Raw genomic sequence first — 24,687 nt, 5'->3', positions numbered from 1 at the left:
CTGACTACGGGGCCCTGGGTTCCCAGGCTCACTGTGTGTCAATTTACTGCAGATTTGTCTGGTACAGTGCCATAGAACTAAGACACAACTGAAATAACGAGGCCTTGGTATGTCTCCAGCATGATGATAAACTGGCCACTCATTTACAATTTGTAATACTTAACATTCTGTTATACTTTCTTCATGGGAAATATTTACACCAATATATGCATCAAGGTTAATATCATTTTTCTCAGGGGAAAACATTCATTGGTCCTTTATTCTTCTCTCTTAGTAATGAATTTAGAATCTTAAATCCAATACCAGTCACACAATAACAGCTAGTGTAAACACCATCTGATTAGGACAGTGTAACACAAAGCTAGAAAAAGCTAGTAAGTGGATCTTGAGTTAGGATTTTCTTGTCAAATTTAATTTTTTTCTCCTCATTTTCAAAATCAAAAGGGCTGTAATGATAAATGGACTGTACTTATATAGTGCTTTTCTAGTTGGATGGATCACTCAAAGCCATTTACACTACAGGTGGCTGTGGCTCAGGAGGATAGAGCAGTTGCCCACTAATCGGAAGGTCAGTGGTTCGATCCCCGGCTTCTCCAGTCCTTGGGCAAGATACTGAACCCCACATTGCCCCTAGGAATGTGTAGTGTAAAGTGCTTTGAGTGGTTGAATACAACTAGAAAAGTGCTGTATAAGTATAGTCCATTTACCATTCACGCAGCACATACTACGGATGGAGGAGCTGGGGATCGAACCACCAACCTTCTGATTGGTGAGCGGTCACTTCTACCTCCTGAGCCACAGCCGCCCATCGAGCAACAATACAATTCCCTGTGTCAGTTTATCTGTGTACTCGTTACAAAGATTCATTCATGATACATTCATCTTTACAATAATGTAATAAATACAATAATAAATTGTAATAATGCACAGTTTGTTCTTGAAACCTGAGCATTTATTACCAGATTGAACAATGCTCCCTTTTCCACCCTACATGGAACATATCCATACAGTTGTATCAAATATATTAGGTACAAATACATATTTACAGTAAAATCACCACTGAAATACACACTCCTGACACCAGGTGCCGCTCTAATACAAAATTTGGGTATCTTAAATGTTGAGGGACATCTAAAAGGAAGGCTCATGCTTGTGTGACAAATGAACACAATGAAACAAAATGATCTGGAGAAGTCAAAATGTGTAGGAGCCATCACAGGAAATGCACACTCAAACCCAATCATGAGGTGAAGGCGATTACAGCTGTTCTCACTGCTGCTCAGCAGACTCATCTTCCTCTTTAACCTGCTCTGGCTGACCTTCATCATCACCATCAGCCTGGCGTTCATCTTGTGAATCATCAGTGGTTACTGTGGCGTCCACCACACTGATGCTGCCGACCTGCTGTTGGACAGCAGTGCTCTGTGTGGTGGCCAAGTTCTGGAGCGTGGCTGGCAGCGTCACCAGCTGGAACTGAGGGCCGACCACCTTAACGAAGGCAGTGGAGGCTGTGGAGCCACTGGCGCCGGCTGTGCCCTCCTGACCTGCCGCAGTAGACAGCAAAGTCAAGTTAGAGGAGTCAGCCACCAACTCTGACCCAGAAAGTGTGGAGGTCAGGAGGGTGTACCCGCCCAGGTTGGTGCCAGCCGGGGATCCTGCCACGGTCAGCACCTTGCCCAGTGGCAAGCCAGCCAGCTGATTGAGAGGCAGAGTGATCTGGGTGGGAGTAGCACTGACAGTGGCTGGGCCAGAGACGGCGCGGGTCAGCCGCGGGCGCTTGGGTGCAGGGGGTGCTGGAACTGGGGTGAGGGTCATCAGGACATTGTTGAGGTGCTGGGATTTGCTCTTCAGCTCTTTGGCTCGCTTCCTATGCTCATCACACTGCTGTTCCAGAGCTGCAGAGGAAGATAACACATCATCAATATGTACAAACATACACCATGGTTTTTATTTACCCCCTTCATACAGACTCCAGGTTAGAGCTACACAGATATGTCAAGTCTTGACAGATATGATTCTATCTAGGGATGCAACGATACCACTTTTTTTTTCAAACCGATACGATACCAATACTTAGATCTGAGTACTTGCCTATACAGAGTACTGATACAAGTACATTTACTTGAAAAACATGTTTTATTTTCATCAGATATTGTTTCATTCTCTGGCTGTAAGAAATTGCTGTGACTGACATTTGAACATTCCATTATATATGACACTGCCACACATTTTACTCAAATTGAAGTTCTGTTAAAGTACTGTTATTGACATTTTAGCATTCAACTGCATCTTTCTTTAACAAACAGAATATCTTCAAGGCGAGGAGTAGGCTAAGGCGGAATGTTTAAAATGTCCAACTATTTTCCGTCCGACTGCCACAGCATCAGCCACCACTCTGTGCTAAAGCCCTCATTAACAGCCAGCTGGAGGGTGTGTGCCACACACGGCAGGCTCAGGGAGTCCGAGCGTCACTCATGGCTTTGATCGTGTTTTTCACATTATCACGTAGCACAACATGAACAGAACTTTTAGGGACCCCCCATGTCTGAAGCATGTCATAAAACATACTCATCAATCTGCTGTGCAGTTAAACTGATGAGGGACACCGGGCTAACGCTGCTCGTCCAAATATCAGTGGTGAAGCTGAGGGCCGAAATGTCTTGCAACAGGCTGCGGATGTGCCTCTTCACAAAGTCGATGTAGCTTTGGCAACACTGTGTCAGTGATGTGGTGTTGACTAGGGATCTCATACCTTGGCTCTAGTACGCTGAGAAGACGTCTAAATCCCATATTATCAACAACCGACAATGGCTGGTCATCAAGAGCAATGTACTCAGTCAGAGCCTTTGTTATTTTCACTGCGCGCTGGTTGTCTCTTAGCATCTTCTCCCTCTTCTCCAGAGTTTGCTGCAAAGTTGGTTGTTGCTGTTTGTCCATTATTAGCAAACACTTTGAACTCAGCATCATGTTGGTTTTTTAGATGTTTTATCAGAGCATAATTTGCAGTCTACTTTACTTTAGTCACCATCATCCACTTTGAAATACCTCCACACTGCTGACATTGCTCCTCCTTAGCTCTCAATTAGCACCTGACCGCCCAAGTGAACGTCACGCTGCCGTAAAGTGGTATCGGGCTGTGGTATCGGAACACTTTTACGAGCACGAGTACGAGTTAGAGTACAGGAACAGGGTATCGGTGCATCCCTAATTCTATCCTGAGTGTGACAACTCTACTAAAAACTCTGTTGAGGATTCTTATACTGACCAGCGAGGCTGCGAGTGTACTGTTCTCTGTAACGGTCCATCTGGCTTTTATGACTGGCCAGAACCTTCTTCACCAAGTCCAACATCCCAAAGTTCTGCACTATATTGTTGAGCAAAACTGCATCTGAAAAAACAAACAATAATTCATGTTCAATGGGATACAGCCATTTTAAACTACAAGGGAACTTTATACAGCAAAGTCTGTCCAGTTTGCTCTCGAACAGATCCTTTTCACAGCATACATTTTGATTTGTCTAAGTCAATGAATAAAGAATTAATTATGGCTGGACTCAGGTGAGCCAGTTTGAGGGCTCTGCTATTTTAATTTTCACTCACTGACAAGGCTTACTGGGACTCCTACTGGAATGGAGCCATTGTTAATGTTATTATTTACACCTCTGCCTTGCCTGCTGATGTTCGTTAACTTTGGCTTCAAAAGCAAAATAAATGTTAAAATCTATCAATGAAGCAGCCTGTGAGAAACCTAAAACAGTATTTGTCTGTGCTGCTTAAACATTTTAAGGGGGCGTATTCAAACTAAAATAGGATGTTGAATTGCCCATTATGTATTAGTGGAGTCATTCTGTATGGACTTTGTATGTTCTCCCTGTGTCCTTGTCTAAAATTTTTATTCCATTTTCATATCAATTTTTTCTTCAATTTTTTTCTCACAGAATAGCAAGCACAGGGCTTACATGATCTAACTCTATGGCTGGTGTGTCTCTGTTTCTTTAAAGGAAAGGAGGGTGTGATTCTAACCTTTGACCTGTAGGGGTGGGTCGCACACTCTCTCTTGCAGCCCCCTCAGCACCTCCTGCAGCTCCTTCTCAAAGTCCTCCACAACCTCCTCTAGCAGTCCTGCCTCCTTCACTGCACGCCAAAACACCACAGAGTCCTCTGAACACGAACACACACACACACACACATAATTAAGTGTAAAACCCTCCACTCGATCAGTTCCTTCCACATGATAGTGAATGTGTGCATGAAGGCTGCTAATGACCTCCGATGGCTGTGACCCACTCTGAAGTCTCCTCTGTCACCTCAGGAAATGAGGCTGCTGCTCCATTCACTGCAACACAAACAGAAAAAATACTTTCCAGACCACCTCACTAGAATGTGAGAACTGATCTAACATCTGTTTCTGTGCCATGATCAGCATTCATATGACTGGCTCAGTTTTGATCATATGATTGAAATTACATGACATTATTATTTTGTTCCAAATTGTTACCACTTCAAGTGGTAACAAGTGAATTCAACAGTTAATAATTAATAGATTAAGTTTTAGTTTTTAAATGATGCATTTCCATTTCAATGCTAAATGCCACCTGTCCTGGCTTAACAATGAAAATCTTTCTCAAACTACATTTGGATTACTTCATTATTAACAATAAACTGTGATAATCTCACTTAGACGAACAGAGCCCATACTTCTATTGGGTAGAGGTCATTGTAGGTCCACCTGTGCTAGTCCTGGTCAGTGTCAGAGCAGGTCTAAATTACTCTCACTGTATCACTATAGTTTTCAGGCCAGTGTGTAAAGATCAGCTGTGATCACATGGTGTGTCATCATCACGACGGGGGCAAAATGTGTTTTTTGAGGCTTTAAGAGGGTGAACAAGCACATGGAAAAAGGCATGTATTTCTGCTTGTCAACCGGTGGAGCATCAGGCTGCTGCCAGTGTTGGGTGTTTTCTTTGTTCACACTCTAGATTATACAACTTCTTCACTGAAAGGTGCTGTTGCCTTAAGTGGACATTGTTAGAATTCAGCACTGGAGCTTAAATCACCTTATGATTTGAGTCATTAATGGTAAGGGGGCAGTCCTCTATACAACGCCCATGTATCAGTAACAATTTCAATGATGCACTGAGATCAGAATGAGTCCTGAACTAGTATGATGACTGAAGCTGTGTAACTTACAATCAGCTGATAAGGGGGTGGCAGGGACCAGGTCTGCGGATTGATCACTGCCGATGGACACTTTAGTTCCCACCAGGTCTATCTTAGTGCTTCGGCATGTGTTGGAGCAGACCTTTGTATGCTGGTAGAAGTCCAGTTCACCTGAATCCATGATCTTCCTGGTAAATTAAATATGATGAAGGGTTCAGTTCAATTAAATTTTATTTATTATATAGCACTGAATCACAGCAGAAGTTATCTCAAGGTACTTCTCATATAGAGCAGGTCTAGATCATACTCTTTAGATTGTGATATTTACAAAGAGAGGCCCAACAATTCCCATGATGATGACACATAACACCTGTATACACTACTTGTGTTAACTGAGCACCATGTCTGATGGAACAGTGCCATCCTGAGGCATACTGGTCAACTGCACATCAAGCACTGAAAGGGACCTGTAATCATATTTGTTTATGAAATCATAAATCTATTGACGCACAAAATAAATCATCTATACAATCTACACATTCAAATTTGGTGACAAGGACAAACTGAAAAGGGTGCAGTGTGATGTCAAGATGAGACAGAGGGAGTGCAAGGACTCCTACAGACAGAAGCTGGAGAATAAACTCCCATCATCATCATCATCATCAGGGATGCTTGGATGGGAGTTAAGCAGATGATGGCTTCAAAATCCAAGACTGCCAGCAGTAAGGCAGTCTATACAGAGCCAACAAGTGGAATGTGCTTTTCAATATGGTTTCTCACACAGGACCAGTCTTCACACCCTCTAAGACATCCATAACATCCAGTATCCTATCCCACTCCCCATGCTGAGCACCTCTGATCACAACCTCCCAACCCAATGCCTTCAGACTGGTTGGACTACACATCACAAAGGTACAGGAGAGACTGGTTCTGACCCACCTTGGACCACAAGTGAAGTCTGCTCTAGACCGTCTTCAGTTTGCTTACCAGAGTAATGCCTGATAGGCACTGTGAGAATCAATAATATCCAGCCCACTGCAGTGTGAGAAGCTGGATGGGTCAGTGGGTCTACTGTCTCCTGGATCTCTGACTATCTGTCAGGTTGTCCCCAGTTTGTTTGACTGTGCTTCACAGTGTGAAGCCAACTGTCTGATGTGGTGATTTAACACAGGAGCGCCACAGGGGACTGTCCTGTCTCCATTTCTGTTCACTTTGTCCACCTCTGATTTCCAGTATAACTATGGATCATGCCACTTGCAGAGGTTTCCTGATGATTCTGTGCTGCATTAGAGATGGGCATTAGAGATGGGCAGAGTGGAGTGAAGCAGCAAGAATTATCTGCTCTTAAATGTGGACAAGACCAAGGACATGATGTCAACTTTCAGAGGACAAGAACCATGACCAAACCCTTTACCATGATGGGTGAGGAGGAAGTTGTGGAGCAACAATAAATGGTATAGAACATTCCCATAATGAACCATAGAACAACTCTCACAGAACAAACAGTAGCACCATGTTCTCTTGCCTTCTCTGCAGTAACTTTACATCAGTCATTCTGCTGCCTGTGCTGATTTTTCAAATGCTGATACACTGAGGGGGAATGACAGGAGACTGACAGGTACAGAGAGCCAGTAGAGACAGACACAGCTGATTAAAACTACAGGATTCCTTCTGGTAGAAAATACAAAACATAAATACAAAGCTAACTCAATGTTCATTCTACCATTTTCTCTCTTTTTCTCTTCTTTCTCTCTCTCCTTCTCGACTCAACCTGGTATTCTGCAGCTTTATAATTTCAGTGTGGATAATTTTCCCACAGTGAGCCGCCGCTACATAATATGTATAGTGGAAACAGTGCAGACAAAGTTGGCATCTTGGTCACAGCTCAGTTATCTCTCTTACCGGCCTGTTGATGCTGTCAGTCTTTTAACTCATCATAACACCGGTAGTTTCAGCTTTAGCTGTGTCTGTGTCTCCAGACTAGCATACAGCTCTCACCTGACACCAGAGCGGAGAGAACCAGAGCCACTCACACTGCCTGCGTACACTGTTACCTGCATGTATTAACATGTTCTTGCAAGCATGTTGGAAAGCATTAAACATTACACTTTAAATATCTGCATTCTGCATTCACACAAAATTGGCAGAATGGCTGAGCGAGGAAAAAACACCTTTTATTCTGACTTGAGGGCGTTTTTTTCATTATTCAGTTCCTCCCTCTGCTAATCTTGTGGTCACACAAGATAAGTAGCATAAATTAGCTTTTTGTATTGTGCTACATATTTCTTGTGGTTCATTACCAAGTGAAATCCGACATAAGCAAATGGTGTAGAGTTCATTTTTAATTAGCTGAATTGGTTGAATCACAGTAAGTCAAAAGTAGGTCGTTTTTGCTGCTACAGTCTGTGGTCTGGTACAGCCAGTAGCTTTTGGAGGATAATGTTTGCAAAATGTGGACAGATATTGCTGTGTAACTGAAATTATTACTAAACTATGACACTTAAACTATTAGACTTATCAAGTCTATTACAATACTACATCTTAGCATACACCATTATCCCATAATTGTCTCTTAACAGCACTGGGCATTGTTAATTTTTTTATCTAGATACAATAGCTAGCCACAGCAGCTTTGCAGCAAATTGCCATAGTTAGTTGACTTTTCTGTAATTCTTTTTGTCAACAAGGAGAGAAATATACACTGATCAGCCATAACATTAAAACAACTGACAGATGAAATGAATAACATTCATCTTATTACAATGCAATGTTCTGCTTGGAAACCATGGGTCCTGGTATTAATCTGGATGTTACTTGACACCATCCCCTTAAAAATTATTACAGACTAAGCTACCCCCCACCCCCTGCAGGAATGGGACAGTGCACCCACCACACAACAAAAACTGTTTAGAAATGGCTTGGGGAACACAACAAAGAGCCCAATCAAGACAGGGTGTCCAAACTCAGAACCCCAAAGAGGCCAGATCCATGGAGGCCTCACCCTGCAACTCAAAAGATCCAAAGGATCCACTGCCAGTGTCCCAGTGCTAGACACCACAGGACATCCCCACAGGTCCTGTATCCATGCCCCGACAGAGCAGTTTTGGTAGCACAAGGGGGAACCGGCACAATATTAGGCAGGTAAAGGTAGACAATTCTGCAAAATGATGAAGTCTGAAGAATACATTTAAATGTGACAAATCACTAGAATAGTTAAAAAAGGTCCAAAAGCCAGTTGAGAAGCCCTGGACAGCAGTGCTGTCAACGGGTGATGAACCTCACTCTCTGACTTGCATAAAAAGGTTGCTGTGGGGTTTGTCTTCAATAATATGAAGCCAAGTAAAATTCATTGTTAGGGTTTTGTATTAGTCCAGACCTGAGCATGGTGCCGTTGAGGCGGATGGCTCTCTTCCAGTCTTTCAAAGTGGATTTCCCTGCTAAACACACAAACTCCTTCGGGCTAATGAGCTGCTCACTGAACTGATCAGAAAGGAAAGAAAAACAGCTGTGAGCCATTGATGATCCACATAATCTTACACTACACCTACATTACCTTTATTGTGTCTAAAAATTTGATTTTATACAGGCTCTGTTGTGTCAAGAGAACAGTACTACCTGGACACATTTCACATTGATCCCAGGACAGACAAATTTCTTCCAGACCAGCGTCGCTTTGGCATCTCCACAGGTGATGGGGTAGAAGACATCAGCTTCCACATCCACCTCCTCAGTTAATTTCACTAAAGGGACAGAGATAGAAACAACCACTGAGTCAATTCTCTCACCAGATCATACAAATTTAAGATGTAAAAGTACATTACAAAGATTATTATGTGATTTAAATCTCAGAGACTGAAAGGACTGCCCTGCCTAAAACATTCAGCATTGTGGGAAATGGCTGTATTTATATATCGCTTTCATTAAAAGCACTTTACAATTTGCCTCGCGTTCACGCACACACATACACACACCCTGATAGAAGCAAAGTACTGCTCTAACTATTCAAAGCAGGTACAAATCATTGATTTTGAGGTTCAGTTTGTGTTTAGGTTGCTAAACACTCTTCGACACATGGACACATTACCAATGACTGCCTCCTCCTTTGACAGTGAATCTGATCCACTGGCTTCAGCTTCTACATCCACTGGTGCTACTGTGAGGACATCCTCCCTGAAAAATCACAGTTTACACATTTACACAGTCTCCTCAAAACACTCAGCGTTCTGTTCAGTAAGTTGATGCCCACTAGGCTGTGTGTACTGTGTGTACACCTTACCCTGGCCGTGGGGTCAGCTCTGCAGTCACTAGCACTGCTTTGTCCTCCTCCACCACAGAGGGGAGGTCGTCACTCACAGTTTCCGGTATGGTGACAATCACAACCTCCCTCATTTCCTGCATGCTGACCTCTGATGAAGCCATGGAAGATGGATGGAGCTTCACATCCAATGGTATGACAGCAGAGAGAGAGATTTTGTTATTAACCCTTTAACACATAGTGGTCGCTATGTGTTAAAGGTAATATCAAGTAGCATCTAAGGAGTAGTACTATTGTTAAAATTTCCAATATATTAGGGGGAAATTACAGTTAATCATCCATCCACTAGATTTTTGTTCTTACATTTTTTGTGTGGGTGTTTTAAAAATAAAGGAAGTTCGATTTTAAATAATGCATGAAAAGGTTAAGAAGGGCTGAACAATTAATCAAAATATTACAGAAATATGGCAATATCCAAATCACAGGGGCTGCAGTTTTTTCTTTTTTCTTTTATTTTAATAAAGGCACATATCACTGTAAATGAAGCTCTGTGGTGTTACCGAGATGTCCCTAAAATATAGAATGGGTGGTATCTATAACACGTCCTATGCATACTTTAATGATTAGTAATAGCAACTGATGTTAATGAGATGGGTGGAAAGATTTTCAACTCAAACAGTGCACACTGGGTGCTAGCTACAGCAGTGAAAAGACAGTATTGCGAAGGAAACATTAAGGTTAGGGTAGACTATACTTGTGAATGTCCTATCGCGGTAGTTTGAAGTAAATTGCATTATGAGCAAGTGAAACGTGTAAGAAGTTTGATGTACCCTCTCATTTACGGAAGACTGAACAGGACGCGACGAGGTTACCGCATGAGGCATTTGAGGCATTAAAGAAGTCTTACCTTTCAAATACTGTATCTATATCAGTCGTTACTCAATTAATGTTGCTCCGTCTTGTAGTGAAAACTGAGGCTATGTGACTATTAGCCCGACAGGATGCTTGCTAGCTAGCTTTATCTGGACTATTCAGCGAGCTAGCTAAAAAGGAGAGTGCCACAGTAGATCCGTTGAGCTGGTGTCTCCTCTATATTTCAAACACAACACCTCCTCGCAGTTCTTATTCTCAAAAATTATGGCGATTTGTGGAATACGTTCCATCGGTTCTTCACTAGACTAGCTAGCTAGCTACAAACACACACACATACACACATATATTCTTCTCCTTTGATTTTAATGACGAGTCGCAAACGAATGGGTTTAGTTGAGCACCGCCACCTACTGTACCGGAATGTGTAACATCAGGGCGTACACACATTTGCGTATTGTTGTTCTCCTTTTTGGCGGTTGGTTTTGGGTGCATTACCGCACTGAGGACAATGAATAATGTTCGACTGTCTCCAAGCTTTTAAAATATTCGCATCTTTCCGTTGCATGTTTGCCGATTAACTTAAGTGTGCTGTTAAGACCAGTATGACCAAATCTCATCAGTGAAATAATGTCCTCCTCTTCTTTACTTCTGCTGCATTCCCTCTTTTCACCTACTTTCTTTTGGATACTATAATAATGCCTTCCTGTGGTTTCCCTGTTCCATTCCTCCTGTCATTTCTTTTTCATTTCTGATTTGACTATGCTTTTAACCTCAACCAAACTGTAATTTACTGCCATACTTCTTTTTTAGTTGCATCTTAGTTTTTAGTTAGTTTAGTTTTTACTCGTCTGCCAGTTCGTTCCCCTCCAGCCCTATATGTGCAGGAATCCAGATGAATTTCACTATTGTACCTGCTTTATTGATTCTGAATATGGTTTGATTTATCTCCAATACAATGTCCTGTCTTGCCTCTGACTGCATTCTTTTGATACTTGATAAAACACTACTAGAATCTGACCCTATTAACACTTTGCCTGGTTTGATGTCCTCTGTCCAACTGAGTGCTAACAGAATGGCTAACAACTCTCCTGTGAATACTGATGGTTGTTGCTGATCCTTTTGTTTGACATTTTACCTAACTCTACGATGGTATGATGAATGCTATACTGAATGTATATTTTTAGATACTCTGAATAACTTTCTTCAGTGTATTTGTTAATATTTTGTCTGTCCTTCCTTGTTTTTGCTTTTCTAAAAGATGCATAACAACCACTGCCTCCTCTAACAACCAAGGTGGGACAACAGAGAACATCATAATGGGGCTTAACTCTATATCCCCTATCCCTGTCCCATTGACTGTGCACTCTGTTACCCAACCAAAGCTCTTGAACTGCTGTTAAACCTTTTCCTGACAAGGTTGCTGTGCACCCTGAGTAGGATGATTCTCTTTATGGCCCTTTAAATTTCCCCAGTATGTTAATGCTATTTGTGCTCTTCTGATTTCCAGTGGCATTCCATTCATTTCCACCTGCAAGGCTGAAACTGGAGTTGTTTTAATGGCACCACAACAGAGTCTCAAGGCCTGATATTGAATTGTATCCAGTTTCTAAGTAATGTTTTTGACACAGATTGATAAATTATGCACCTACTCTCATTCATCGTCGTCCATCGAGATCAACGACAAGTGGTTAGGAAAGGAGATTACTTTGACTATTGGAGCGCAGCCTCGCTCTTATCATGGCTGCCACTGAGATACTTCCGGGTCATCTCAGTTAGGAACCTTCCTAAGCAAAAAAGACTATTGAACGGCAGCCTGGGGGAGAAACGTTCTTCAGGAGTAGGTTGAAGACATGCGCATCAACACGGGCGGCTGCGAGGAAATCATGGCGTCCGACTAGTGTTAGTCCGTCCACTCGTACACTATTAATGCAGACGTGCTTGAGAAGGGGTTCAATTAAATACCGTAATTAAAAATGGCTAACCCTGCCTGGTCAGAAAAAATACTCCAACTTCTGCGCCGAATGAATAACTTTTATTTACAAGGTAGACAAGTGACACTGTGTGAAAGTATGTTAGCCGATAATGGGTCAGGATTTTTAAAATAACCCCCTCCAACTTGTTTTCACAGGCTCTTGTCGTGCTGACTGCTACAGGTTTGAGATAGACGGAACACAGGTTGGCTGGATTTCTCCTCATGTAGCCTCAGTATTGACACGCTATCCAGACGTGTTTAGTCCGCCACATGGTGGCGCAGTATCACTGTGTCCCGGTCTGGACTCATACGGGAAGAGATCTGAGGCTGTGGACGCTGTCCTGCAAACTCTCAGACAGGAGGGCTCCCTGTCCTGCCTTAAAGGATGGAGAGACGAGGTGTGGTACACTTTTAACACACAATCCATCGTTGTTGATGAGTCAAGTGGTGAAAGGTTAACAGATGTCCAGTTAATCAGATTACTAAACATCAGTTGACACTCAGTGAACCTGGGTTTGGGTTTGTTATTGAAAAAACCATAGTGAAGCTGTTGGCTCACTGGATAACAGATGGGAGTACATATTTAAACACAGCATCTTAAGGCCGTTCCAGTAATTTGTTTGTCACACTTATGGTTGTCAGGCAGATGGTTAAAGGATGAGTGGATGAACGTGTAAAAAGATAATACCTAAAGGTGAAAATAAATTTCAAATTAAGATGTCAGCACTAATAATAGTAAATAAATACCCTGTGCATATGGTAGTAAATAAATATAAAAGAATAAATGCTAATAATAGTTTTTTACTTCCTGACCTGAATACAGTGACAGTAGTTTATTATTTGAACTGTAAAAATCAGAATAGCAACGTCTGCATCCTAATATTTAAAATGACTCTGCATAACATCACATTTATCAGAGTAAATCTGAAGCATTCTCATCTTTCAGAAGTACAGTGTAATGCCAAAATTCTCAGACCCTCCTTTGATGTGGATGGAAAGAGCAGCTACAAGTAGGTTTTGGCCCCTTGTGGCAGCATCACATACTGTTCTCTCATCATTAGTGTTGGAAGAACTGACTTTGATGCTGCACTACAGGTCTTTTTGGGGTTAAGCGGTATGGAGTACATGTCAATGGTTACACTGTCAGCGACACTGGGGAAGTCAGCATGTGGCTGGCACGACGCTCCCCAACTAAGCAGACATACCCTGGACTCCTGGACAACGTGGTGAGTATAAATTACACATGCTTCCAAGTTGCACAGTTCGTGGAGGCTGACGTGTTGTGTCTTTGAAGGCTGCAGGTGGTCTGTCTGCTGGTGTTGGCATCAAACACACTCTGGTAAAAGAGTGTCAGGAGGAAGCATGTATCCCAGCAGCCACTGCTGAGAAGGCTTCTCCTGTAACCACAGTAAGGTGAGCTTGATTCCACCTTACATTATAAAAATACCTATGAGGAGGATACCTTTGGTCACATCCTACTTTTTTCTAAAGACCCAAACCAACAAAAAAACTGAATGATCTTTATTGTCATTAGACTCGGGTACAATGACATTTTGCATAGCATGTAGGTTAAATGAAACAAATAAAAATCAGTACCAGGAAGCAGCATAATGTTTTAAAATGAATGTCAATGAATGTATCTGCTAACAGGTACTGTGTGTGTATCAAAGCTCCATTGTCATCCAAAAACTATTAACTAAAACACTGAGAGCTGTTGCACACTGTTGTTCTGGGTGACATGTTCCTTCATTACCATAAACACACACACTGTAGTTCATCTTGACTCAGTCCCAGACACACGTCTGCTGCCACAAATACTCACTGTACACCAGTAAGTTTAAAAACTGCAGTGACCAGCTGTTTTAACACATGACTGAAATTCTACATTTGTGAACTGTTTTTAAAGATTCATGTCTTAAGTAGGACAGAATGAGCTTGGAGCTGAGAGCCACAGACAAGGTAAAATAGTCAAATAATATTGAGAGATGGTTGCACACCAGCCTTACCTGTGAGCGCTGTACAGCTCTAAAATGGGCAGTTTCTTATAATAATTAACAACTAACAATAATCAGCAAACCTGCAGGAGAGCTTCTTGTGTTCTGGCCAGGACGACCTACCCTGCCATCAGCAGCTGCCAGCATCCTAGCCACATTTACAAAAACACTAACATTTTGGCCTGACTTTCAGATGTTTGGGGCTGACGTCTGTCTGTCTGTGCTTTCAGAGATATCACCCTTGTAGAAGATATTATTGCACTTAACAAAAGGCAGTGATCATCAACAGGCAGCCTGTGGGCTAAATCCAGCCCTCCAAAGCTTCCATCAGCCCGCAGAACATTAAGGATTTCAGTAAATGTGAGAAGGGAAAAATGTGTTCCAGTATTTAACAAAACCAGCATTTGTTTTCCTCTGACAGTCTTTTCCTTATGTTGATTAATTAATGACCATCACAATACCAACATTGACTGCTTCATATTTTCTTTTTCTTTCTTTATTTTTTTACTATTTAAAGTGGATAAAATGTGATTTCATTGTAGAGCAGCATGCAGCACATTGGTTTGCTGAGCTCTCTTTGTCTTTTCTCTGTCTGTCTCTCTCTCTCTCTCTCTCTCTCTCTCTCTCTCTCTCTCTCTCTCTCTCTCTATCTATCTCTATCTGTCTCTCTCTCTCTCTCTCTCTTTCTCACAAACACAGCAGACCCAAAGGGCTCTTCCTGCTGGTGTGCAGACTGATGGTTGGTTAGAATACACTACAGCTTTGGTCTCTGAGAGGTCAGACCAGAGTTTGCCCTTCAGGTCCTCTGTAGAACCATGGGCAGTGTCTTTCTGGGGTGCAGCGACCTTATTATTACAAAAAAAGTAAAAGCCTTGAAAGACATGTAAAAAGCAAGCCTCTTTAGATTCCATAACTATTTCAATATATTTTCTAGCTATACCTATGAGGATGAAGAGGGGGTGTTTCCAGAAGGTCAATTTATCTTTGATTTGGAGCTTCCTCCCAAGTTCAAACCAAGAGTAGGCGATGGAGAGGTGCAACATTTCTACCTCCTGCCCATTGATAAGGTTAGTATTAGGTTAACCCCAAAACTGCTCCCTGAGTGCTGTGGCCCAGCATGGACAAACTGATCCACTTTTCTCCCTACTGCAGTACAGATCTTGCACTCTTTGACGTGTTGGTTATACATCACTTCCCTTTAAATCTGCATGTACCTGATGTAATGTGTGTACAGTATTTGTGATGAGGAAGGAGAATATAGCACAATGAAGATTCCACAAAGAGATGTAAAGTAATATTAATAATAATGAGCAAACCAGCTTTTTCATAGCAGAACAAACGTCGTCCAGTTGTTATGGGTACATACAGCTGTGTATCGGCAACGTAGCAGTGGAAATTAATTCCATATAACTACAAAAAAATTTGGCCAGGAGATGAAATATAAAGATAAAAATACCGGGGGGCCAAGAGGAGCCATGAACAGAGGCATAAGGTACTCCATATTTCACATCCAAATATGTTGATACTCACCTGAGTTCTCTCAGATGAGTAGGTTTTTAACCAGCTGAGGGCCACAGATGACAAATTTGTTTTCCAATCAGTCCACAAGTATACAATGGTCTATGGTATCGAAGGCTGCATTGAGATCCAGTAATAGGAGCATAGAGGTGGAATCTGAATCTATAGAGAGCAGAGATCATTTACCACTTTAGTATCATTTCATTGGAGTGACAGGTAATGAAGGCAGACTGAAAAGGTTCAGAAAGATTACTATAAGACAAGTGGGCCAAAAGCTGTAGAGACACAACTCTCTAGTATTTTTCAAAAGAATGGAAGGTTCAAAACAGGCCAAGGATCAAGGTGTGGTGTCTTGAGTGAAGGTTTAACCACAGCTGTTTTAAAGCTTGTAGGAACAGTGCCAGTCGTCAGTGATAATTCCACAATATTCAGCACTGCAAATTTGATAAGTGGTCAGAGATAACAGAAGTGACAGGAGAGATTGAATAGACACCTGTACCCCATAGGTTGGTGTACAGACTGTGTGAACCCAAAAGTATCGCTAAGTGTCAAAAAGGCTATACTAAGAGGGTATAGCCTTTCTGACACTTATCAAAGTGTCATTTAGGTGAATGTAGAGGTTGCCTGTAATTAGCATGTCGTCCAGTCGTATGTAACAAGACCTGAAATATATTCTCCAAATGCTTCTAAAAATTGTAAGTAGGGCTCAGGTTGTCTATAGAGTACTGAAGAGTTAAGTAATTAATCAGTGTTAAGTGAAGTAGATAGTGATCTAATATTGATAAAACCAAATTTGAGGGTCTTGTTGGGGCTAGAGTTATCAGTAGTAGGTTAACATAAAAAGCCACTGGTAGATGAAGTATTAATTAAGATGAGACATCTTGTATTTTTATTAGAAACTTTTTGGTGGTCTGCGCATAATGACAATGTGAAGATACAGTAACCTTGGAATTTCTGTTTGGAGAAATTTTAGCAGATGTTTTGTGAGACACTTCACTGCCAGCAGTGGTGGGAAAGGTGATTTGTTCATGGTGATTGACATATTTAGGAAACTTGTGAGTAATGCAATGTAGATGATTAGTCTGACCATCTACATTGATCAGTTTGATCATCTACACTCCAAATTTCCTGTCTGGACTTATTTCAGTGATTTGTGGCTCTCTAATCACCTGTGACCTCCCATGTGCTAAGTCCTCTTTTCCAAACCTGATGTAAACACCTGTCTATATTTCTGGATAAAATAGCAGCACCTGCTCCAGTAGGATAAAGGCTGTTTGCTTTCAGGTGAAGGAACTGCTGGCCACTGATGATTTCAAACCCAACTCTGCAATGGTGGTCTTGGACTTCCTCATTAGACACTCGTATATTGAGCCTGACACAGGTTTGTGACTATCTACAAAATGTTCACTATCAAAGTCCGTTATAAAATCTGTTGACAACATCAGTCTCTTTTTTAAGGAAGTCTTGTACTGATTATATGCTTTTCATTTCAGAGCCATGCTATCAGGAATTTGTGGCAGGACTCCATCAAACTTTATAGTGTGAAGCTGAGGACTGAGACTATTGTCAGAGGCCAAGACACTACATTCTTTTATTATTTACATTTATCCCAGCAAGTGCCCTAACAGAAGCCAACTGAAGTGTTGTGCTCTCAGCAACATCCATCCAGAATCAACTAACCCTGGTAACTGGAGGACCAAAACAGGGAACTGAGCGGATTGGTTCACATGAAGATGGTTGATCTCAGTGAGTTAAAAAAATACAACAGGCCTGCATAGACTTGAAAGTGTTATATGACTTATGAGAACTTACAAAGTGTGTGCATGCTTGTTCATTGTGCAGTTCTGACCAGTTTGTACTGTACACGGATACTGTGGTATTGATGCTACACTGTAGTTACACCAAGGACAACAGTGGGAATTGCATTAAATAAGGCATTATTGTGATGATTATTATTATATTTATTATTATAATCATCAACAGCTGTCAGAGTTGTCCATTGTCTGTGAACATCACACCAAAACTGGTTTGAAAAGGTAATGGGTGGACCTCTTGGGTCTAGATGATTCGATCTAGATTTGTTTCATCAGTTGAACTTTGATGCTTTAGTCATAATGTAATATTTTAGGATGATTAAATCTGATATTTTCTTATCCAAGAATCAGTTTCATCTGTCTAGGTCAGGGTTATTGAGCTTACAAATCAGCTTGTGAAAACAGTTGTATGTCTTCTGAGTCTTTAGAGGAACTTTGTTGAGTCTGTGAAAATAACCCTGATAAGACACAGTCCTACCAGTCTGTGTTTAGCTGGATTTCACATATTCTGTATGAATTTATGCAACCTCTTCATTAAAGCTATTTCACAGCTACAAACTATGTGATTACGGCCGTCCCCTTTAATCATATGAAAATACTTATCAGTTTAGACTAATTTCCCCAAAATCCAGCCTGACAGATTTGGTATCCTTGGAAGTGTGATTTATACTAACAAGTAAAATGTTGTTAAGAGAGAGGGTATGAGAGCATTGACACCAGTTACAGAATGGATTCATTCTCTGTTACAATTTATTTCCTTTAGAATATATTAAAAAAGACAACTGGAGAAATGTGAGGTTACATTTGTATACAAAACAATATTCCTCTTACAAATTGTCAATCCTTAAGGAGTTGCTTGCATTTTGTATTTCATAATCTGACATCATATTTTTTTGTGTGTGCGCAACACACTGACCTTTTTGTTTTTAACTGTGTGCAAATAATACGACATAAACCAGTAGAATATCACAAAGTTTACATAATATATAAAGCAGACAAAGAATAGTTGTAGACATCACGAGTGAGTGGAAACAAAACATGCTTCCAACACCCTGGCTTACAGGTATACCAGACATTTTCAACAAAAGACTTGACAACAAATAATGGCTGGGTTAAAAACTGAGAGGGGGTGGAATTACTTGCATGCTGAAATTCAGTACAGTGTACATTTAAATAGCAGTCAACAAAATTATGTCTCTCTCACTACTTTGTTCCCTAACAGAAATATTGTTTTCATTGACTAATTACTTTCAGTCTGCTCACATTGCAGTTTTGTTTCATTGTTATCATTGTAACTTAACACTTCCTGCAAATGTTTCAAATTTTAAGCCCTACAATAAAAGACGTTTCAAATTCAAGTCTCTGGGGGAAAAAAGACTGAAAACAGTATTTATAATAGAAGAAACTCTGACAGAACAAAACTGTGTGTGTTGGAAATAATGCTGTAGAAATGTTCATTGTACTGAATTTGTCAGGTAGACATGGTAGACATGGAGAAAGTGCATTAACACCAAATAATAATTTCTTAATAAAATACAAATAAAGGATTCTCTAATATCACCCTGTTTATAAACAGGTCCAGTCCTCTCTGTAGTTGAAGTAAATTAAGGCCCCATCTCTATTTGAGAATGTATAGTAACTGTCTAGAGGATAATTAAGTTTTGTTAACCTTTTAATGTTAAAATGGGTGGGTTTGATAGTACACATGATTTAATCAATCACAAAAGTGTTGTATTAATTAATAAGCTTGTATAAAACATTCAAATAAGTTGGTCTAATTACAACTGTGTATTTATGTTCAAATGCAAATCATAAAACTCTTTTTAAATCAATGAAAATTTGATCAAATATTACAGGTTCATAAAAAGGAAAAGCGGTTAGTTTGGTGTAACCTTAGAAATAAAGGAGAATGAGAAACTTACAGGGCAAAACTGAAAGACAAACACAATCACACTGCAAGCCATCAAAGTCATCCAACAGTTAGTTGGTAGGCATACATGTCAGTGCACTGACTCTCACAGATCTCTCCTGGAGCTGGTCTCAACCACAGCCTGAGCTACTTTTTAGGACAGAGGGAATCATTGTACTCCATTAAAAAAAATTTAGAACCCTTCCAATCTCTTCATGTTCTCTTTATTTCAGATTTAATGAATCCTAAACACAAGATTACAGTATGTTTATTTGAGAGCTAAAAGCTATAATCTTGAACTTAAATATACACAATCCCCTTTTCCACTGCATTTGACCCTCCCTTTTTTTTTTTTTTTTTTTTTTTTTTAAACCTTTGGCCTGGTTTGCCTTTTCTCCCTCACCTCTGTAAGTCCTCATTCAACTGTGCCCACCTTAGTAAGAAAGCAGACACAAGGGAGGGATCTTCTTGGCATTGTTTACTTCCCCTTTCCCTCCCAATCATGTGACCTGACATTCTATAGAAGAAGGCAGCCACTCTTCTTGCCTCGTTTTTTGGCCTGCAGCGCTGCCCTGGTGGCCATCTCAAACACCTCCCTTACACCATCCTTCGTCTTGGCTGAACACTCCAAGTAACCAAAGGCATTGATCCGGTTAGCCATTTCCCTCCCCTCTTCTGATTTCACTGGTTCCTGTTTGGACACATTAAAATCATAAAGGAAAGTCAGCTCAATTCATACACAGCAGGACATTATTTTAAAAAAGTAAAGAGATATGTAAAGAAAATACTTGTAGCAAACACCACTTGGAAGACACTGCATGTACGCTCCGTGGATTACAGTCAAAATGCCTCCCTTTATTGTATTATACCAATAATATCTTTGATACATACATTTGATATTCCTTGAGCCTATGTCTAGAGGTGTTTCTACAGTTGTCAGGGGCAAATCAAGTCTCCACAATTCTCCTGCTGAGGCTTCAGAGCACATCCACTTAACTTATATTGCACCTGGTTACATTTTCAGGTTTTACTGACCTGTTTCATCTTAGCCAACTCTCGGCGTGTGTGCTCATCATTTCGCAGGTCTTTCTTGTTTCCCACAAGAATAATGGGCACGTTGGGACAGAAGTGCTTGACTTCAGGAGTCCACTTCTCTGGAATATTCTCTGCATCAGGCACAAGGTGTATATGTTGAATATGGAGCAGATGGAGGGAGAATGTTTGTCAAAAATAATTACAAAGAAGAAATCTCACCTAAACTGTCAGGGCTGTCAATGGAGAAACACATGAGAATGACATCTGTGTCTGGATAGGAGAGAGGTCTCAGTCGGTCGTAGTCCTCCTGACCCGCTGTGTCCCAAAGAGCCAGCTCCACCTGCAAGAGCCAAGGACATTACTATGTACATACTACATCAATACATCAGTGTATCTTTATTACAATCATCTTTACTAGATTTTGACATTGTGAGAAGGAGCAAGTCACAGTGGACACTTTATTTCCATTGTTATGTGCGGCCTGTAGGTGTGTGGCCTGTTCTCTCCATCTCTCTCTCCTTCTCTTTTTCTCTCTCCCTCTAGCCTTCTCCTCTCTACAGCAGGTAGAGAGGAAGTTTTCCCCTCCTCACTCTTTTCTCCTCTTTTTCTCCCCAAGCAGGTTTTTGTTGGTTTAGTTTGGGCTGGAGACCTCTGGTAGTTCAGTTATACATCTTTTGTTTGGTTAAAGTTTGTTTTTTTCCTTTTTTTATAGGTTATGGGGAGACGCTGGGAGCATAGCTGGCCCAGTGCCTCCCCATCTTTTGTTCCTTTTTGCCAGGATCTCCAGTCCCTTTTGTTTCCTTTTAGTTAAACTTTGCAGTTTGGGTTATTTCGATCAATAAAGTTTGGGGTTTGATCATTGCATTTTGTCTGGCGTCCTTGTTCATATGCTACGGTCTCCTAATGAGCCTTTGTTTATCTGTTTACTTTATGGAGGCCATAACACCATTAAGAGGCATTGCTCTCATACATGCAAACATATATATAAATCACAGACATTCAAAAGTCTCTGGTTGTATGACTCTTTGTAAACTTGAGAAAAACACTGCACAAGTTTGTGCATTATTTGAAATTTTGTAGTCGTAGAAAAGACTGACATCATCTAAAATTTTTGCACAAACTACATCAACAGTGAGACTACATGAGGACAGAGAAAAGAGATAGAAAGAGACAGCTAGCACAGCTCTGTCCAAAGTTATAAGTAGAATTACCCCTCACAGCTACACGCCTCTGCAAATCAGTCAAGTTGCAGAAAAAATGGTCACAACCTCCCCCTCTCTCCCTGAGTTTTGAGTAATGACCAGAAAGGTATTTTTGCTGAACTTTATGATGTCACATAATGCACCTGCCAACACTTCTGGTACCTCATACAAAAACTGAAGGGTCAATAAAACCAACGGTCAATTGTGCATTTCTGTAGATTTAACAAACTAGATAAAACGTGTTAATTAGTGAGCTTTGTTCAGTGTTTTAATTGTTCAACAAAATGTCAAACCATTCCTTTTAAAAGCTAAGTGCTCGTAATCAGCTGTTGTTAACCAGGTATCATATCCAGATACAGATCACAGGTTGATATAGGGTGTCATTTCATTACAGAGTTTGTGCACTGGTAATTTGTCTCTCAGGTGGAAACTGTCACACATAGTTTGCATCTTTGTCATAAAAGATTAAAAAAACATAAGGTTCAGAGCATCAGACTATGCAAAAGGTAAAAGGTATAATATGCAAAAACTATACATAGACCTATGCAAAAATAATCCCTCCCAATAATCATGTATGATCTGCTAGAAGAGTCTGTCCATCCATCCTGAAGATTATACCTTTAATAGACTACTGAAAATATGAGAAAAAGACACATGAAAGTTGACTGACATTTGTTATTATAATGAAAAGCTTACCTGTTTGCCATCCACCTCAATATCTGCCACGTAGTTTTCAAACACAGTGGGCACATAAACCTCAGGGAACTGATCTTTGCTGAACACTATGAGGAGACAGGTTTTGCCACAGGCTCCATCACCAACTATCACTAGTTTCTTTCTGATTGCAGCCATCTGAAAGAATGAATTAAGACATTTGTTATTTATTCTGGGCATTAAGACCAAAAACATTCACTGGTGTGGGTAGTAGCTTTATCAGACAACAAAACACTCCACAGCAGTTTGTAATACCATGAAGAAAAATGTAGGAATTCTTTGAAAGGTTATTTTATCCTCTGTTGTGGCAAACACAAGACATACCGTTGTGTGACATAAATAAAATCTACCAGAATAAAATTGCTTGCATGTATTTGACTGGCCAACATTTTTTTTTAAATGGAGACCAATGGGTTATAACCCCCAGTGTTCCAATGCAGCAGTCTCATTGAAATGAATGAAGGTGCTCGATTTTTTCATGCAGCACAGCCGTCAATCTAAACACAGTCTCGATGTCAAGTAAAGCGGAGTAGGATTATAAGCAGTATTTTGACATTATCACATATCACTGGCACATGATGCGCACAATGCACTAATGCTTTATGTGACACTGTCCTGTCTAGTGTTGATGTTCATCCACTATCTAGAAAAAGAGTATCACATTCACACCACATCACCAGATCCACAATAGTGTGATCTGACGGTCTCCTCTGATATGATAATTTCACTCGCCACAGCTGCCAAGTTCTGCACTTTAGACAAGTGGTAAATTAAACCTACTTGTGGTGCTAGATCACAAGTCAGGGGATCAGCAAAGTCATCAGAAGTCAACTGATCTGGTACAATCATGGCACATTTAATGGTAATCCATCAGATTATTTGTCAAAATATTTTGTTCTAGGCTAAAGTAGGGAACATTTTTTTTAAATTTGATTCTGAAATAACATTAATTTAACAGAATTGTCCAAGTACCCTCCCTTGAGTCATGCCTCTTGTTTGACCACAAAAAGCCCAACACATCACCACTGATCAACTTCCACTATAAACAACACACAACCAACAAAATACAAACCATCAAATTTGTATGTTGGTCTGACAACAAATAATAATATAAATAATATAATATCTTAAATTGATGTAGCGCCTTTAACGAGAACCAAGGGCGCTTTACAAAGACAATGTCCAAGCAAAACAAACAAAATAAGACTAAGACTAAGTGCCAAAGGCCTGGGTGAATAAGTGACTTTTCGAAGTGACCAATGATGTAGCAGCGGACAAAGCATTATCCCGTTTAGCTTAGATTGTTGCCAATAGTCAATTCATCAACCAAACTACATGACAGTTATAGATGATAATCAACGGAATAATTCTAATTCCTTTTATCAAACATAAGCTAATTATGTTGATAAAATAAGATCTAACAATTAAATGGCGTAATGAAAATGGGCTATTGTTGTCGCCATTTTTCATCCAAAACAGGTAACAGGTAACCTTATAATCTATGTTTCTCTGACAGAGAAGCTTCAAAATTGTGCTTGAATAATATTCCATCAACCGAAATACTGATTCTCAGTGGATGGGTCTCATGCAGATTACAATATGTACAGTCAGTCTGTCCATGTTCACCTATACGGACTATGACCCCCTTCAGAGAATTAACTGGGTTTACGTAACACAATGTGATACACTGTTAGCACTGGTTAGCTGTTCTTACACAGCTACCTGGCGTATCTGGACAATTAGGCAAGTTTACGTTGCACTGAAACTTCACTTTGTCACTGTCATTTACCTCTAATGAGAGAAAAGAGCTATTGTGTCGGTCAACTTAACCTCTGGTGAACTGCTTCACGTTACAAATCACCATCCTACTGATCTTTAAATCAACATTGTCTTTTGGCCTATGTGAACCGCTGGAATGGCTTTTAACTTGCAGGTTATATTCCACCCCAGGAAGCTGAACTGTTAGCTTGCTAACTTTGCTTAGTTTTTCGGAACAGCTGGCCTCCTCTTCAGGTGGATACACAAAATTTTGAGACCACAATATGTTGCTTGAATCCAGCAGCTACCCTTACATTCAACGCGATTAAGCAGAGACTGATTCAAATAAGTCACTTAAACATAGTTTTACCGTTTTGTTAGAGATGGTCGCCTTCTTTCGTTTTCCTGTCGAATCACAGAGCCCCGCCCCCGACAGTGAACAACATTGCGCCCGCCCACATGACGTGCTTCTAGCCAATAGAA

General features: G+C 40.6%; 3 protein-coding genes across 4 annotated transcripts; 1 reads left to right on the top strand and 2 right to left on the bottom strand.

Moving 5' to 3' along the window:
• Positions 1–930: 930 nt before the first annotated feature.
• Positions 931–12,051, bottom strand: gmeb2 (glucocorticoid modulatory element binding protein 2). Of its 2 annotated transcripts, none has more exons than XM_018701499.2 (10): positions 11,938–12,051; positions 9,437–9,594; positions 9,245–9,330; positions 8,776–8,900; positions 8,537–8,640; positions 5,191–5,348; positions 4,268–4,336; positions 4,024–4,161; positions 3,266–3,388; positions 931–1,895 (listed from the first exon to the last, which is right to left on the bottom strand). In XM_018701499.2, the coding sequence occupies exons 1-10, from the start codon at positions 11,941–11,943 to the stop codon at positions 1,270–1,272; spliced, it is 1,593 nt and encodes a 530-aa protein (XP_018557015.1). In that variant the 5' UTR covers positions 11,944–12,051; the 3' UTR covers positions 931–1,269. The 2 variants fall into 2 exon arrangements, with proteins under 2 accessions (XP_018557015.1, XP_018557016.1); XM_018701500.2 differs by lacking the exon at positions 11,938–12,051 and adding an exon at positions 10,323–10,683.
• A 45-nt stretch (positions 12,052–12,096) lies between these two features.
• On the top strand, positions 12,097–18,147 carry tpk2 (thiamin pyrophosphokinase 2). Its single transcript, XM_018701502.2, has 8 exons — positions 12,097–12,331; positions 12,417–12,658; positions 13,207–13,270; positions 13,356–13,486; positions 13,555–13,673; positions 15,189–15,321; positions 17,057–17,153; positions 17,266–18,147. Exons 1-8 carry the CDS (start codon positions 12,262–12,264, stop codon positions 17,310–17,312), a joined length of 903 nt encoding a protein of 300 aa, XP_018557018.1. The 5' UTR covers positions 12,097–12,261; the 3' UTR covers positions 17,313–18,147.
• A 171-nt stretch (positions 18,148–18,318) lies between these two features.
• On the bottom strand, positions 18,319–24,687 carry LOC108900458 (rho-related GTP-binding protein RhoA-C). Its single transcript, XM_018701504.2, has 5 exons — positions 24,575–24,687; positions 22,429–22,584; positions 20,750–20,870; positions 20,531–20,661; positions 18,319–20,186 (listed from the first exon to the last, which is right to left on the bottom strand). The coding sequence occupies exons 2-5, from the start codon at positions 22,582–22,584 to the stop codon at positions 20,013–20,015; spliced, it is 582 nt and encodes a 193-aa protein (XP_018557020.1). The 5' UTR covers positions 24,575–24,687; the 3' UTR covers positions 18,319–20,012.

This window comes from Lates calcarifer, linkage group LG6, assembly GCF_001640805.2.
Source record: "Lates calcarifer isolate ASB-BC8 linkage group LG6, TLL_Latcal_v3, whole genome shotgun sequence".
NCBI lineage: Eukaryota > Metazoa > Chordata > Actinopteri > Centropomidae > Lates > Lates calcarifer.
Note: the sequence above shows the minus strand (reverse complement) of the source record. Positions and strands in the feature narration are given on the sequence as shown.